The sequence below is a fragment of the Portunus trituberculatus genome, chromosome 18, assembly GCF_017591435.1.
Source record: "Portunus trituberculatus isolate SZX2019 chromosome 18, ASM1759143v1, whole genome shotgun sequence".
In the NCBI taxonomy this organism is placed as follows: Eukaryota; Metazoa; Arthropoda; class Malacostraca; order Decapoda; family Portunidae; genus Portunus; species Portunus trituberculatus.
In genome coordinates, this window is record NC_059272.1 from 237,501 (window position 1) to 255,000 (window position 17,500).

Consider the following 17,500-nt stretch of genomic DNA (forward strand, 5'->3'; position numbering starts at 1 on the left):
CACACACACACACACACACTTTCTTCTCACGCTGAACAAGAAGCGTGCACTCCTGGCCGGTCTGTGGTGGACTGCGGCCTGGAGCGGCGGTCACACTGCGCCTCACTGGCCACCTCGCGTCACGGCGAGGGTCATTCCTGGAAAGCATTGAAGTAGTGAAGTAGTGTTCAGTGCGCTGCCTTCATCTCGTAGCAAGAAGTATTACAAAATAAATGGATGACGTTGGTCGCGCGCGGTCTGTCCTCCCCCGCAGCTGCCGAGGCTCGCGATGGCTGTACCATGGCGGCTGTGTCCGAACGAGGCGACGCGAACTATACAAAGTGTGGTGGGAGGCCCGGGGTGTTGACTCACGTTGACTCACGCAACACTCACTCCCATTTCTCGTCAAGTATTTCCGTGATACAGAGTGAGAAATCTTGGAGAATTCTTGTTTATCAAAATTCTAAATGTGGCCGAGAGCCATATTCGGCGGCGGCACCGGGGCCGGGCACCAGTGTATTTAAGCGGCTGTGGGACGCGGTGCCCGTCATTGCCGCTCTGTGGCTCTTGCCGTATTGTGCCCCGCTCGTGTGCCAGTGTGCTCGTGTGCCACCAGCCCACGCCGCGCCAGTGCTAGTGTGTGCAGTGTGTTGTGCCAAAGAGCACCAGTGTTCTAGTGGTGATTGTCCACCCCGCTCACAGTGAACCATGCCCAGTTCTGCTGTTGTCTTCTTGGGGTAAGTTGACGCATCTCTCCCAAGCCAACACGTTACCACGCACGTTGCCTCACGCCATGCCATGCCACGCAGCCCTTACGCTACCCTACACCACCTCCTTCAAACCACCACCACCACCACCGCTCCCGTGCGCTGGAGATTTGTTTTCTCTGCAGACAGACATACGCCGGACGTGCCTCCTTTCCCACAGGTGTTGGTCGAAGTTCCACACCAATCGTACGTGGTGTTAGCGATGACTGGTGCGAAGACCCCTAGCGCAGCACCAAGTTCACGGTGCTGACACTGTCAGTCGCCGCTGTGCGCCAGGCTGTGAAGGCCATGCTGGTTGGCCTTAGGCAGGCCATGCTGTGTGCACCACTCACCTTACCTTCACCACCAATTGGTGTTCAGTTTTTCCTCACCTGTTGTGTGTGTGTCAGCTGGCCAAAGTGAGATATCATATCCTGCACCTTTCCCTTCCAATCACGATCCAGAGTAGCAATGACTCCTGCCAGCGTGTCAGTAAGACCTGCTGTTTTACATACTCTGGAAATGGATTGTTTGATGAGTTGGACCAAAGACTGCTCTGGATATTGTATTCTTTCCTTCACTCTTAAGGAAGATTTATCAATTAAGGAAGATTTGTCAAGTTCTACTTTCTATAACACAAACAACAATAATAACAATAGCAGCGACAACAACAACAATGATAATAATGATAATGATAATGATAATAATAATAATAATAATAATAATAATAATAATAATAATAATAATAATAATAATGATAATAATAATAACAATAATAATAATAATAATAATAATAATAATAATAATAATAATACTTTCGGCATAGTCTTAATACTTTGACGAGCACGCAAGCCGCCTAGGCCGGTGAAGGTCGCGCGTCAGGAAACAGCTCTCCTGTGTCCAAACCAAGCATTACCGACACACACACAGACTGACGGTGGCGGGGCGCTGTCTGCAGCCTTCACGTTATGCACGTGACTGGTGCCGCTCTTGAAATTGATAACAATAGTTCGTGTGTGTGTGTGTGTGTGTGTGTGTGTGTGTGTGTGTGTGTGTGTGTGTGTGTGTGTGTGTGTGTGTGTGTGTGTGTGTGTGTGTGTGTGTTCACGACATAGGTGACGCTCCGTTAAGTTGTCGTCACTTAGCGATGAATAGATAAAAAAATTGTTCGAGGCACACAGCTATCCTTAATAAAGAATATATAAACAACACACAAAAAAAGACTAACCTCCGCAATATTTCTGTGCACTGCGACGATAACATGATGGCGCCACACTTCATTTTTGCCTGCGCGACACTTATCTATGGTCCATATTCAGAAACACATTGCTCTCTCACCATCACTGCTTTCCAAAGGCTCTAGTTGATGAGACTCGTGTTTTTAAGGGTAATTTTATGGTTCTGGTGAAAGATTGGCAAGATTTCTAGTTTATTGAAAGGAAAACCTGTCCTGAAAACTCTGCTAGTTTTTTCTGTGGCCTTGGAATTATTGTTGTTATAGTGGGAGGGGAAGGCGTTTCTAAACACAGGCGCTATTTCGATGATATGTGCACGCGACGCGGAGAGAAAACACATTGATCATAACTTACAGTAGTCTTATTTCTACTGATCACCACAGAGAGAGAGAGAGAGAGAGAGAGAGAGAGAGAGAGAGAGAGAGAGAGAAAGAGAGAGAGAACGCTATAACAGTATTGAAAGATGATAATGGTGGCGGTGGTGGTGGTGGTATCAATGGCATTAGATGTGATGGTATAGTAGCAGTGGTGACTGTCCTGGTTCCTGGTGTTACTGGTGCTGTGGTGGTGATGATGGTGATGAAGATGGTGACAGTCATGATGGTGGAGGTGGTGACATGAGGTTATGGTGATGGTTAGTGGTAATGACAGTTGGTGATGGTGGTGTTGGGTAGAGTGTTAGGGAAATGAAAATAGCAGAGGAGGAGGAGGAGGAGAAGGAGGAGGAGGAGGAGGAGGAGGAGGAGGAGGAGGTGGTGGTAGTAATAGTACTGGCGATGACTGATGATAGAAATGACAAAAGTGGATATCGTATTGGTGGTAATGATGATGATGATAATGATGATGATGATGACGACGATGATGACGATGATGATGATGATGATACCGACGACAATTATATAAACAATAACACCAACATCAAGAATAAATCAATAAATGAATGAAAAAGTTGACACAGAATTGGAATGCGAACAAAATAATGAAGAATAATTAGATGAATGTGAGAAAGCGTCAGCGTGAGAGATGAGTAACTGGCGGCGATGCTGGTGATGGTGGCGGCGGTGGTGGCGGCAAGAACGGGAAGGGCGGGAAGGTGAAGAGAAAGACCTGCAGGAAATATTACGGAAGGGAAGCCCGAAGGAAAACTCGTGAGAATCCATAAGGAAGCATGAGGAAACACAGACAGGCGTGTATATTTGTTGGGAGACGTGGAAAAGTGTGTAAATGGGAATGTTTGAAGAGAAATGGCGAATGTGGAGGCGTGGGTAGCTATGAGGCGTGGGGAAGTTGTGAAAAGGCATGGGGAGCTGTGAGGAGGTATGGGAAGTTGTGAAGAGGCATAGGGAGCTGTGAAGAGACATAGGGAGCTGTGCGGAGGAATAGGGAGCTGTGAGGAGGCATAGGGAGCTGTGCGGAGGAATAGGGAGCTGTGCGGAGGAATAGGGAGCTGTGAGGAGGCATGGGGAGCTGTGAGAAGGCATAGGGAGTTGTGAGGAGGCATGGGGAGCTGTGAGAAGGCATAGGGAGCTGTGAGGAGGTATGGGAAGTTGTGAAGAGGCATAGGGAGCTGTGAAGAGGCATGGGGAGCTGTGAGGAGGCATAGGGAGCTGTGAGGAGGCATGGAGAGCTGTGAGAAGGCATAGGGAGTTGTGAGGAGGCATGGGGAGCTGTGAGGAGGCATGGGGAACTGTGAGGAGGCATGGGGAGCTGTGAGGAGGCGTAGGGAGATGTAAGGAGGTATGAGCTGTGAGGAGGCATGGGGAGCTGTGAGGAGGCATGGAGAGCTGTGAAGAGGCGTGGGGAGCTGTGAGGAGGCATGGGGAGCTGTGAGGAGGTGCAGGAAGACGTGAGAAAGAATTGTAGGGCGAGAGAGGGAATTAAATAGTAGGAATACATGTGGAGGCACGAGAAGAAAAGGTGATGTGAGGTGATGTGAGATGATGTGAGGTGATGTGAGATGATGTGAGATTATGTGAGGTGATGTGAGATGATGTGAGGTGATGTGAGATGGTGTGAGGTGATGTGAGGTGATGCGTGTTGAAGTGAGGTGAGATGAGGCAATGAGAAGTGATGTGAGATGATGTGAGGTGTGGTGAGGTGATGGGAGGTGATGCGAGATGATGTGAGGTGAGGTGAGGGTGTAATGGTGGAGACGTGTACACCCACCTAATACTGTTTCCCCCACGCAGGTGCTTGATGGTGGTGATGATGGAGGTGGCGGTGCCGGTGGCGGGAGAGGAGTGGCCCATCCGTCCTTCCTACAACGAGGTGTACCACGCCGAGCCCAGCCTCACCACGCCCCCGAACCCTGAGGTGAGTGTCGCCTCTCTTCCTTAGCAGGGAATTTGGTGATGTTTAATTAACCCCTTCAATACTGAGACGCATTTTTACCTTGATTTTTTAGTGTGATTAGACGATTTTATTTGCATTAAGAAGGTTCTATGGAGGTCAGAGAACTACAGTTGTAATTCCTTCTATATATTGACGCGTTTCCACATTTCTTCTGCTTAACTATTTGGCGATTTTACACAGCTTCAGAAATTTATGTGGGCGATTAGAATAGTGAAGACTGGTCATTTATCTTGTGACCTCCATAGACCCTTCCTAATGTAAATAAAATGGTCAAATTGTACATGAATTTCAAGGTAAAAATGTGTCCCAGTATTAGAGGAATTAATGGCCAGTTTTCACTATTCTAATCCCCCACATATACTTCTGAAGCAGAATGAATATGAAGCGAGTTCTTGTGCTGAAGAGATTAAGTGACGTAAAAGGAAATGAAGGTCTGAGATTAGTAGTCAGGATAGAATGAGGAGTAACAGATTCAGACTGTGTAAGATTAGGAGGAGGGTAAGACTGATTCACACTTAGCATGAGAGGTGACTGAGTGTATTGTGTTGAATTACCAGAAGCAATAGAGATTTCTGAGACAAGGTTTGAGAAATTTGTGGACATGATTGACAGAAGTGAATGTGTGTGTGTGTGTGTGTGTGTGTGTGTGTGTGTGTGTGTGTGTGTGTGTGTGTGTGTGTGTGTGTGTGTAATTACTGTGAAATGTTTCGTTCTGTGAAGTCTAACTTACTTGATGCTCTTTTTCTCCTGTGCCCGTGGTGGTGGTGGTGGTGGTGGTGCAGTTTTCGGTGTCCCGGGCGAGGAACATGAGCCAGACGACCGACCTGCGGGAGTTCCTTATGCGGTTCGTGCAGGATGAGAGGATCTGCTCCGACCCGACCCTGCGTCACATCATCCTGGCCGAGGTGAGGTGACTGGCCATGCAGCGGCGCCACACACACGCCCCGACTCACAAACGCCTTGCTCTCTCATCACCACAATTCTCTAAGGCCACAGATACGACTACCCGGGTTTTCATCACAGTTTCTCCTTTGAATTAAGTAGAAATATTGTTAATCCATCACCAGAAGCATAAGAATACCCCTAAAAACACGAATATCTTCAACTGGAGCCTTTAAAAAGCAGTGATGGTGAGAGAGCGCAGCGTTTCGCAATAGATGCCTCGGGATGTCGGGGTGTTGGGGTGTCGGCGTGGCAGCCCTTGATGGTGTCCTCTGGGAGCGATACAGTACATGGATGGAAGAGGCTGTTAGTGAGGCTGTTAGTGCTGATTCCCTAGATAAAGATGACACACAGTTATGGATGAGGATGACAGGCAAGAGTAGGTGGACAACACATCAGGACTGCCACATGTGAGGGTTTTTCTATAGGCAGATTCTTGCAACTTCTCTTATTTTCTTGTGTTCTGTAGTTGTAAGCATGGCAGAGGCGGAGCAAAAGCAGGATAGAGAAATGACCGCTGTCAGGGAACAAGGAAGGGTGAAGCACTGTCCCACTCACTGCCCTGCCTCTGTAGCCATCGTTCAGGTAAGCTTTGCACGGGAGACTGAGCGCAGTTTAGCCAGAAATATTTGTATAACAGAAAACGGAAGCACTAGTGGCTTTGGAAGGGAGACCATGACAGTCATTGAGTTTCACGAGTGTCATTCACAGAGCAGTATTAGCAAGCCTTCTTTGAGTGAGAGGAATGGCAGGAGGTGGTGACAGTAGAGATAAAACATCAGCCAGGTATGCTGTGTGAAGAGGGACAAATAGATTGACTGGTCAAAATAGCTTTATTATTTTATGTATACGTAAGAGGAACACCAACCAAGAACAACAACATTTATATTAAAGAATATCCACTGCTGTGCCAGCACCTAAACAGAAAGAGACGAAAGGATTACCCAGATCCAAAGGTGTGTCTTGAGACTTCCCACTTGAAGGCATTCTAGTGGTGGGAAGAGGGCAGAGGGCAGAGGCAGGCAGGGAACTCCAATGTTGACTTATTGGAAGGGTGTCATTATGTAACACCTGTGTGTGTTTATGCATGTGATACCTGCTAGCAGAGACGAAGAGTGACGGCGGCAGCGGCGGCGGCAGCGGCGGCCTAATGGTGCGTGTGTTGCAGGATGATGGCGACGAGCGAGCCAAGATGTGGTGGAGCCGGCGGTGCGGGGGGCGGAGGGGGCAGCGGCCTCGCCCGTCTTCCAACCCAGTCAGAAAGTACGTTGATCAGATACCGTCGCAAAAGTTCAAACCGTGACAATCCTCAGAACTCACTGGACCGTAAGTCGTTGCGTGTCACTGCACGTACTACGTAGTGTGTCCTCCACGCCTCTCTATACACCCTGTATACCACTAAACCACCCTGCCCACTCTCCATTGTCCGCTCTCCACTCCCCACTCTCCACTCTCCACTCTGGCAACCCAACCCTTCCAAGCTGCGAAGACTCACTGACACTAGTGTTGTGATTGTTCTTCTTACCATTACCATTATCATTACCATTACCATTACAATATAATAATAATAATAGTGATAATGGTAATAATAATTATAATAATAATAATAATAATAATAATAGATACATATTATTATTATTATTATTATTATTATTATTATTATTATTATTATTATTATTATCTTTATCGTAATTATCATAATTACTATTATGGTGATTATGATTGGTATGAGTAGCATCAATAGTGTGTCCGTGTGGTTGCGTGGTAGTTCTCGCCGCGTGCTGGCGCCACCACTCACCACTGCTGTTGTTGGTTGATTTAGTTGCGATGGTTGTTTGCTGGTTTGCGCACTCCTACACTCCTTCACTCCTACACTGGCACACTCCTGGCCAGCACCTGCTGTGGATTCTGTGACATTGATCTCAGTCTGTGGTGACAGAGAGGGTCTCTTTTCTGTGTGCCAAACAGTGACACCAACACCACGGCCCACTGACAGGCGTTGGTTCAACAGACTCATTATCTCCCTTTTAACAAATAGTGTATACATAGTATGCAAGAATTTGTGTGAAATACATACGGCTTAGTTTGCTTTTGGCATTCCACAGTGGTAATGAGTGAATACTTGCAATACTGCCACACAACCAAGGTGTCCCGCCGCCCTGCATGACGACCTGGGCCGCGCCTCGCTCCTCTTACACCACCCTCTCCCTCTTCAGGTTCTCAAGTGCGAAGTGCCAAGTGGCAGAAACTCCATAAGCTAATGATGGACAAAAGGATCAAGTGCAAACCCAAGAAGGCCGCGGTGCCGCTCCCAAACCCGAACCCCTACCACACCCAGCTGAAACCCGAGTGTGTGTACATCAAGCAATGCAGCGGCTGCTGCAACTCCCCGAAGCTGGAGTGTGTCCCCGTCAGGACCAGGACCAAGACCTTCCCTGTAAGTGTCACACCTGCTGCTGCAAGCCGCCTGTCTCTGCTGCAAACACTTCCTCCTTCCTAACAACTCGTTCCTTTCCAACAATTGCCTAACTCTGTCAAATTCAAATACTACTCACTGACCACTTATAGGAAACGCCTGTTAGTCATGCATGCCTTCTTGATCCTTATTGTGTCAGCTTCAGAGTTAATCCGAAAGAAAAAGAACAGTGTATCCCTAAGCTGTGATTGGTCCACCGAGTCACTGGCTGACTCTCGCTGCCAAAAGTAGCACGTCTCCATTTCCATCCTGAGTTACAGTGTGTCAGTGTTGAAGTGTAGCGCGGTGCCCTGGACCTGGTGTTTGGTGTCCAGTGGCCGGTGCCCGCGTCACGCTGGCTCAACCACTAACTGTGTGGTGTTGCTCCCCCTCCTCAGGCGATGGCAATCACTCCCACGGCCAAGGGTCATCGCTTCCTTAAGGACGAGAAGATCACAATGGTGAAGGTGGAGGAACACAAGCAATGTCAGTGCGAGTGTAAGGTGAGACTCACACACACACACACACACACACACACACACACATACACACACACACACACACACACACACACACACACACACACACACACACACACACACACACACACACACACACACACACACACACACACACACACACACACACACACACACACACAGGTTTCACAGTGGGATATATTGATATTGCACATACTCGAACCATGTAGTAATAAGGTTAACTGGTGAGTTGTGGTGCCAAAGTGGTGTCGGCGAGGAAGAGAATGACGCGCGATCCTTCCCGCAGGTGAGGGCTGAACACTGCTCGCCCAGCCAGGAGTACAACGAAGACGCGTGCAAGTGCCAGTGTCCCAGGCACCTGGACCGCTCCTGCCCGCCGAGGAAGGTGTGTCCCGTCTCTCCTGTGTTTTCCGTGTGGTTCAACATTAATTCTCATGACACTAACAAATACAAAATGGACGTATTGAAAAATTACCAGAGGCCTTAACGTTAAGTGTTTTGTGTTGTGTTTGTGTTGCAGGTTTGGAACGAGAAGGAGTGTCGGTGTGAGTGCAGGGACCTCCACACCTGTACCACCGGCCGCTACTTTGACGTCAACGCTTGCAGGTAAGGACTCTTTTGTTTATTGTTGAGATAACTGTGTGTCCATATGAGCTAAGGATGTTAATCATACCATGAATCATTGTAACCTTGTAGGCAGAGATAACACATGGAAAAGTAACATTTCTATGAGAAGAGAATCTTGGCGCTAAAAAGCTGACTTACTCAAGACAGAATGCCATTGTGAGAATCAGTTCTTCCTTCGTGTGAGGCCATAAAGCGAGCACCCAGTGGCAGGTGGCAGGGTGACTTATCCTCTATGTTACTGTGATGACTTCTCTTCCACCATGTACAATACACCCCACACCCCATCCTGTGTTTATTCCTGCCAGTGCATGACTGCCTTCCCCTCGCCAACCCCCTTGCGTCCTCGTGGCACTAACCGCTCTATGCCCTAACTGTGGTGTCTTGTCTCGCCCTTAGGTGCGCCGAGCCCATGTACTACCTTAAGTAGTGGATCAAGGGAGTCAGGGGCCCGCGACTCACGCACTGCTCACTGCCTGGCGACGGACGCGAAACGCGGCTTTGTTGTTCGGTGTGTGTTGCTCCTTCCTCTCCTCCTCCTCCTCCCCTCCGCGGCCAATCAGAACGGAAGAGCAGTGCACACACACAGTGAAGGCTGCAAGTCAAGCAATCTTGTTCCTGCATTAGACCGGTAATTCCTGACTGTAATCCAGCTCCACGTTATCGTCCTTGTCCTCGTCCTCATGGTCCGCCGCCTCCCACCAGAGCGCGGACACTTGGACTCGGTGGCTTAGTGTCGTCGGCCTCGCTGCACCCCGGTCATGGCTCGATCTTGGTGCTGTGGTGTGTCTTGAGTCAATGTTGACCTTCACACACCGACAAGACGATGAATGCATTCCAAATACTACATACCTCGCCCCGTCCACCCCTCCACCACTCCTCCTCCCCTACCTACCCTCATTAGCCCCACTCCTCCCTGGCCACACTGTTTGCTGGCCATAGATTACATTGTACATGTATCCTAGCTCTCTTTAAAATACTTAGGAAAGTACCTCGGCTGACGTGTATTACAGTACATTGCATGCGTGTGTGTGTGTGTGTGTGTGTGTGTGTGTGTGCATGTATGTGTGTAAAGTGATGCTTTGAGTCGTTTATAAAGTTACAACTTGGAGGAAGGGCTGCGGCGCGGCGTGTAGGCGGCTGGCTCACCTCACGCACCGTCACATCAAAGCCCCATGCTTCTATGTCCTGTGTGTCCTCCCTGCCCAAACCACTCGTGCTGTGCACTTACTTCTATGTATGGCATTTCGCCTGTGTGTCCTGTGTGCCCTTCGTGCCCCCCGCCACCCATGCCATGCAGTTGTGTGTGTTACACCTCGCCTGTACCGCAAATGACCTTCCCTGCCCTCATGTATGGCCAGTGGATCCCGTGTGAGCCACACACACACACACACACACACACACACACACACACACACACACACACACACACACACGTCCACGGAGTGACGCAGTGCGGCGCGTCCCACCAGAATGAGCTTCCTTGTCATTACATGTGTCGTTGTCCACTTTACAGATGTTGAGGACTTGAATCGCATTCCAGACCACAGTGTTGGTGATCCCGAGGACTGCACACGCCCGGCACCGTTGCTGGCCTCGGCCGCTGTGCCGGCGTGGATCATCAAGGGTTGGGGTCAGGCCGTGGCCAAGGCCTTGCTAGTTGTAGAGTCAAGCAGTAAAGCTTCATTTCACGAGACACACTCCATCGCTTACTGATCGGAGTGGTGCTAGCTTTAGATCATCATCTTTACTATCACGTACTACACTGTTGTGCTCCTCGCGACTCACTCTTGCCTAGTATAGCACACACTCCAGTATACAGGAGTATTCATTAAAGGTTATATTAGTATCATGTATTGCAGTATCATATTCCTCTGATCTGTGATTGATTAGGTTTTAGGTATTGTAAAGTTGTAAGCCCGCGTGGCGGGAAAACATGTAAAGTACATTACTTGTATGCGTGAGGCGTGGAGGCTCCGGGCCCGGCGCTGCGGCGGCCGTCAGGCTGTACCGTGTGTGGCCGGCGGGGCCAAGGTTTCACTTATTTATTGCTCCATGTGTGTGTGTGTGTGTGTGTGTGTGTGTGTGTGTGTGTGTGTGTGTGTGTGTGTGTGTGTGATATGTTGAAAGTCTTCCAGTACGAGTGCTTAGTGTTAAAAGCAACGTAGCATTAAGGATTTAACTGTATTTATTCAGTGTGATTTATATTCCCAGAGTGAAACTACTACTACGATTACTACTGATGTGTGTGTGTGTGTGTGTGTGTGTGTGTGTGTGTGTGTGTGTGTGTGTGTGTGTGTGTGTGTGTGTGTGTGTGTGTGTGTGAACCACCGAGCCACTGATCGTTGCTAGTCATTAGGATTCCCTCAAGGCACTCACTGGTTTAAGGCAAATATTTGATACTGATGAATAAAGATGAACGAAAACACGAGAGAGGACTTCTTTACCATCCAGAGAGAGAGAGAGAGAGAGAATGAATCAGAATGATTTCATTTCTATAAAAATGGCTTTGCTTACATTATTCTATGAACTTATGATTAGAATTTATAAATAATGCTTAAATCATGAGAAGAATCTCTTATCTATACATATTTGTGGGCCTTGAAGTACTAGTGACATTGGTGGTAATAATGAGGAAGGCCTTGAGTCTCTTCATAAACACTGCGCGGATGACAGAGATAAGAATCATGTTAATAATAATGAAGAGTGTGAATGCGGTGCCAGTGTGACGTAGTGGTGGTGATGATGGATGACAGAATGAGGTGGAAGTAGTGGTGGTGGTGGTGGTGGTGAAGTGTCACATGCAAGGACCCAGTATGAAAAGCAGCGTTCTGGCAGCGTACACTATCGTGTTGTACCTCAAAATGTAATGGCGGTGATAAAGCTACAATTCCATGTCAATTAATGCCTGACTAGATCAAAGGCCAACTATAAATAAACCTGCATGACTTGATGACGTGCACCTGGAGGAGGCTCACGTCTGGGACGGCAGAGAGCATCTTTCTCAGTCAAGAGTGCTACTAGAAGGAGTACTCGAAACGTCACGGCGGGAGACAGGGAGAGGGAGGCGAAGTGAGCAGTGAAGTACTTGTCTTCCCCGTGCAAAGTTTGGTTTTCATGTGCATCTACTTGTGCCGGAGCTTCAATAATAAACAAACGAGGCGCAAATCCTTGGCGGCTGATTAGCTGGGGGGATGAGAATACTGGGGGCGCGGGTCAGCGAGTCCTGTGTGTGTAATGGTGGTGGTGGTGGTGGTGGCTGCGGCGTGTTAGACGACGCCGCGCAGTGTTGTGACAGGTGGGGGTCTGGCAGCCAGGCTTGGGTTACCCCGCCTTCGCGCTTCACGTCGAGTATCGCCCACTTGAAGTTTATTTCTTTACTCTTGATGACCTCCCATGGCGAAAACGTGAAGGCCGGAGGCGTGCCTCAGCCAGCCAGCCAGCCAGCCATCCCAGCGCGACCTGGTTTGTTACCCTGAGGTCGTCTGCACTGTTTGGGATGTACATGAGGCACTAACAACAAGAAAAAGAGAAAACAGAGTAATAATAATAATAATAATAATAATAATAATAATAATAATAATAATAATGATAACTATAGCGCTAACATATTTGATGGCAACAGTGCATGGGCATGTAGGCCTACTCGTAACAGCCGTCCATCACACTGTAGCGAGGACTGATGGGACTCACTTTGCTGGCTGACAGTCAATGAAATATTAGTGGCAGGTGTTGTGGCGTTATTACAGAGTGAGCCACGGCGAATCATTGGTTCGCTGAGACACGGGCTTGAGACAAGGAACACTGGCACCGATGGCACCCGCCCGATCCATCAGAGGCAGCGGTGTCACGTGCGCAGTGCGAGGTGACTGGAGTCCCATTAGGGTGCTGGTTGTGGACGACGCGCATTTTCTCTTAATGGTCGCCTTCACTGGAGAGCCTTTGTGTGGCCTCCGTGTAAGTGAAGGAGACTCAATACCATCCATGGATCTTTTGTTATCTGCACGCTAAGTCGTTGTATTGGCGCCAGGTATGTAGTTAAAGGTCCATCCCCCTCTCTTCCCCCACTTTGCTCTGTTCCTTACTTCCTCCCAATGCCTCGCTGCGATGACGGAGACAAACGAAGGTCCGTTGCACTAACGACTATGACATCCCACGGCAGCTCAACGCTACTGTTGGAATTACTGACAGTTCTCACCTTCTGAAACTTTGATGCGGTAATCCAGCACCTCTGACTAGTCTCGCATTGCTCATCTCTTGACATAATAATAAGTCCCCGCCCCGCTAGATCCTCCACACACTGTGTCCTGCCTTGCTCTCCCCAACACTGGCCGCTCATATTGCTCTTAACTTTCGCGTCTGACTGCCACCAGGTGACTGTTTAGTGAGTCGTGTGAGTCTCCGCTGCGCCATAAAGTATTTTTCTGTATGCTTGAAACCTTAGGATAAAGTTGCCATAAAATTAAATACCTTTTGAATTAAGATACGTATCTTGGGATGAAATTTTATAAACTTTCTCTTTTACCAATGCACATTGAGGTGACTACTGAGTGCTTTCCATGATGTGAGATGGCGACCTGAAATTGGCAAGAGAAAATGTAGTGCGTAGTGCATCAAGCTGAGTGGCCACTCACCAAGCCACTCTGCCCACCTGTAGGCCATACATGTTCAGGTGTTCACCACTAACCCTCTCCCGTCCACACACCACCACGGAGGTCAGACACAACACGAGGCCAGACCAGCGGCCAGGTAACCATGCACGAGGCGCGGCATACAGTTCAAATACAGCGCCGCACGCGTCCCAATGTTGTATTACGCGTGACAAGGACGAGAGGCTGCAAGAGTCTGACCACCGCCCATCATTGTGCAGAGGAACCTGTACTTCACTATACAGCACTGCATAATGTCACCGCCCACTGACACACTGTGACACACACACCCTCACCTGCCCACTGCCAATGCAGGACACCGACATGCCCTCTGCGCCAACTCTCACTCGTAAAAATAGTATTGTTTTATCTACCCATGCAGCTCGAGAGACTTGATTCCCAGCCTCACCAACTGTCATGGTGTATAAATAAATAAATAAATAAATAAATAAATATATATATATATATATATATATATATATATATATATATATATATATATATATATATATATATATTAGTTATCTTGTACCGGGAGGTGATTTCTCCGCTTGTTCGCTGCACTAAGATGGATTCCTAATCACCAGAGAGATGTTTTCGTCATCTATCACTTGCTATTTCATTTCATTCAGTTCTTTCATTGTCACATTTCTTTTTGTCTTATTATATATCATTATTTGAGTTTTCTATACTCTCTCGTTATGTTTCGTGGTAATTTTTCCCTGGTGTTGAAAAATGTAATCACGGAAAGATAAAAATAAAGAGGCGCCGCGGTATTCTGGGACGAGGAACACAGTGGAGGTTTAATCTGGAGGCAAATATTTAAGTTTGTCGGTGAAAAGGTTTGGTGTTGACGTTGCTTGAGGATGAAGGATGGAGTAACGCTAAGTGACGCCTGGCTGTGTGGCGTCGGACGGAGGCATCGTGCACGTTTGCTTCTTATCACAGGGCGTGGCTGACTGACGCCTCTCGTGTCACTCTTTACTGCCCTGCGTTCACTGTGCTTCCCTCCCTTATTGAGACCATGACGACCTTCAAACTCCAACACAGAACTTTAATTTCCAGCAAGTTTTTGTAGCTGCAGCGATGGATGGTGGTGATGAGGCCGTAGCGATCCATGCCGGTGCAGGCGATGCTGCTGCTGCTGCTGCTGCTGGCACACCGTTTACCACTCAGAGGTAGTAGTAAACAAATCTGGTTGTACCTTTCCCCCTAGGTTTGCTTTTATCTGCTTCTAAAATTATGATGCGGAATGCCAGACTTGTTTTTCCTGATCCCGCCGGCGTGGAGGGCCCCGTAGTAAACGAGTTCTTGTTTGCAGCAGCTTCACGTGCATAGCTAATAACGGCAGCTTGATATGGTGAGGATAAGGCGATGAAATTATTAGTTTTGAAATACAATAGGATGAGACTAGGGAAAGAACTTCAATGTCTGTTAGATTATTAGGGAGCAGAAACAGGAAAAATATGTTAGAAGAAGCTTCATCACACTCATGGACTCACCACCGCTGCAAAGGAATACAGCCTGCGTGTGTTGCGTATTCCTTCACGTGTATAGCACTGTTGACACTTGGAAGGTCTCAAGTGTTGCACCACAGTGACACTGACATTAAAGGCTGGCATCCAGATGGTGCCACACACACACACACACACACACACACACACACAGCCCGGTAGCTCAGTGGTTAGAGCGCTGGCTTCACAAGCCAGATGACCGGGGTTCGATTCCCCGGTCGGGTGGAGATATTTGGGTGTGTCTCCTTTCATGTGTAGCCCCTGTTCACCTAGCAGTGAGTAGGTACGGGATGTAAATCGAGGAGTTGTGACCTTGTTGTCCCGGTGTGTGGTGTGTGCCTGGTCTCAGACCTATCCCAGGATCGGAAATAATGAGCTCTGAGCTCGTTCCGTAGGGTAACGTCTGGCTGCCTCGTCAGAGACTGCAGCAGATCAAACAGTGAATTACACACACACATGCATCTCACAGCTGGGTGATGAGTGTGCTTGACGGGTGTGTGTGTGTGTGTGTGTGTGTGTGTGGTTGCAGGTGGCGTGCGGTGGACAGCAGGGGCGCAGATGGCCAGTGACGACAGCAGGTCCATGTCAGCTGGAAGAGGAAGGCTTAGGGGTGCTGCAGCACTTAGGCCTGGCCGGGGTGAACAGAGTGGCCAGCCCGCAGGACCCTTGGTCAAGGTTAGTCCTGGAAACACACACACACACACACACACTTATTTATTTATTTATTTATTTATTTATTTATTTATTCACTTACATGTTGCGCAAATACTATGCAAATACGTAAGAGAAAACAAGATGGAATTGTAGTGGGAATGAGGTGCGGCAATGGCTACCAATGGGTCGTCGTGTGCGTGTAGGTGTGGACAGTGTACAGTAGGTGGACTAAATGGTCAATGGAAGACTCGTTGCGTTGCAGGCGAGTGGCGTGGGCGGTGGTTCTGGCGTGCGGGTTGGCGGGGACCATCTTCCTTATCAGCGATAAGGCACAGCAATACCTGAGGCGCCCCACCACTATGAGGGTGTCCTACGATGACGCCAACCTCACCGCCTTGCCCAGCGTCACCGTTTGTCCCAGGTCAGTCAGTCAGTCAGGTAGTCAGCACGCCAGTCCTCACAACACTGCCCCTACTCATGCAGGAACTTTCCCGAACTGTAACACTTTGATGTCTTCTCAAGATGCTTTACAGTTCTCGGCTCAGGAAAGACAAGGACACTTTGGTGAAGGACAGAAACATTTAGCGAGTGACGGGAAGAGTTGCAGAGTGGCAGGAAGACTTGTGGGATGACGGAAAGACTTGTGGGATGCCGGGAAGACTTGTGAAATGACGGGAAGACTTGTGAGATGACTGGAAGACTTGTAACATGACGGAAAGACTTATGAGATGACGGGAAGACTTGTGAGATGACGGGAAGACTTGTGAAATGACGGGAAGACTTATGAGATGACGGAAAGACTTGTGAGATGACTGGAAGACTTGTAACATGACGGAAAGACTTATGAGATGACAGGAAGACTTGTGTGATGACGGAAAGACTTGTAGGACGACGAGAAGACTTGTAGGATGACGGAAAGACTTGTAAGATGACGGGAAGACTTGTAGGACGACGAGAAGACTTGTAGGATGACGGAAAGACTTGTAGGATGACGGAAAGACTTGTAGGATGACGGAAAGACTTGTAAGACGACGAGAAGACTTGTAGGATGACGGGAAGACTTGTAGGATGACGGGAAGACTTGTAGGACGACGAGAAGACTTGTAGGATGACGGGAAGACTTGTAGGACGACGAGAACGCATGTAAAATGACGGAAAGACTTGTAGAACGACGGGGAGACTTATGAGATGACGGGAAGACTTGTAGGATGACGAAGACTTGTAGGACGATGGGAGGACTTGTGAAGTGACGGGAAGACTTGTGGGATGACGGGAAGACTTGTAAGGTAACGGGAAGACTTGTGGGATGACGGGAAAATTTATAGGATGACGGGAAGACTTGTAGGATGACGGGAAGATTTGTGGGATGACAGGAAAACTTATAGCATGACGGGAAGACTTGTGAGATGACGGGAAGACTTGTAGGATGACGGGAAGACTTGTGGGATGACGGGAAGACGTTATAATGATAACAACAATAAGACTTAATTCACAAAACACGGTATGTTTGGAGACACACATCCTTCCGTCATTACACGGGGACCGGCACCTCAGTGGGCCTTTTTATTGCATTTTTTTCGTTGGTGTTGGTCGGTTTACACAAAAAGAAAGCTACAGCGGAAAGACACGACTGGAGAACTTGCCACTGACGGGAATACTTGATCGATGGGTGGGTAGCGTGCAGTGTTCGGTGTGGTATGCGTAAAGTGATCGCAAGGGAAGCCGCTGTAACTCGTAATTTCAAATATTTCTGTGCTTCACCTCCACTGTTTCAAAGGCTTTATTTGAATCTACACGAGTTTATTAAGTTTTTTTTCGGTTCTAGAGGTAAAGTAACAAGATTTCTACAC

At 48.3% G+C, this 17,500-nt stretch overlaps 2 protein-coding genes across 3 annotated transcripts in view; both read left to right on the forward strand.

Annotated features, from left to right (window-relative positions):
• The first annotated feature begins 514 nt into the window (after positions 1-514).
• LOC123505719 (vascular endothelial growth factor C-like) lies at positions 515-11,261 on the forward strand. Its single transcript, XM_045257368.1, is given in 10 exon segments — positions 515-716; positions 4,150-4,273; positions 5,095-5,217; positions 6,423-6,506; positions 6,508-6,580; positions 7,471-7,691; positions 8,108-8,212; positions 8,496-8,594; positions 8,730-8,815; positions 9,233-11,261. Coding segments are annotated over 10 exon segments (975 nt in total). The 5' UTR covers positions 515-687; the 3' UTR covers positions 9,264-11,261.
• A 3,303-nt stretch (positions 11,262-14,564) lies between these two features.
• Positions 14,565-17,500, forward strand: part of LOC123505679 — a 27,202-nt gene continuing 24,266 nt past the window's right edge. The window contains exons 1-3 of one of the 2 annotated variants that reach the window (XM_045257317.1): positions 14,565-14,660; positions 15,526-15,671; positions 15,913-16,071. In XM_045257317.1, the coding sequence (XP_045113252.1) occupies positions 16,010-16,071 (62 nt within the window). In that variant the 5' untranslated portion in view covers positions 14,565-14,660; positions 15,526-15,671; positions 15,913-16,009. Of the gene's footprint in view, positions 14,661-15,350; positions 15,672-15,912; positions 16,072-17,500 lie in introns of those variants that run through there. The other variant, XM_045257318.1, reaches the window with a different exon arrangement.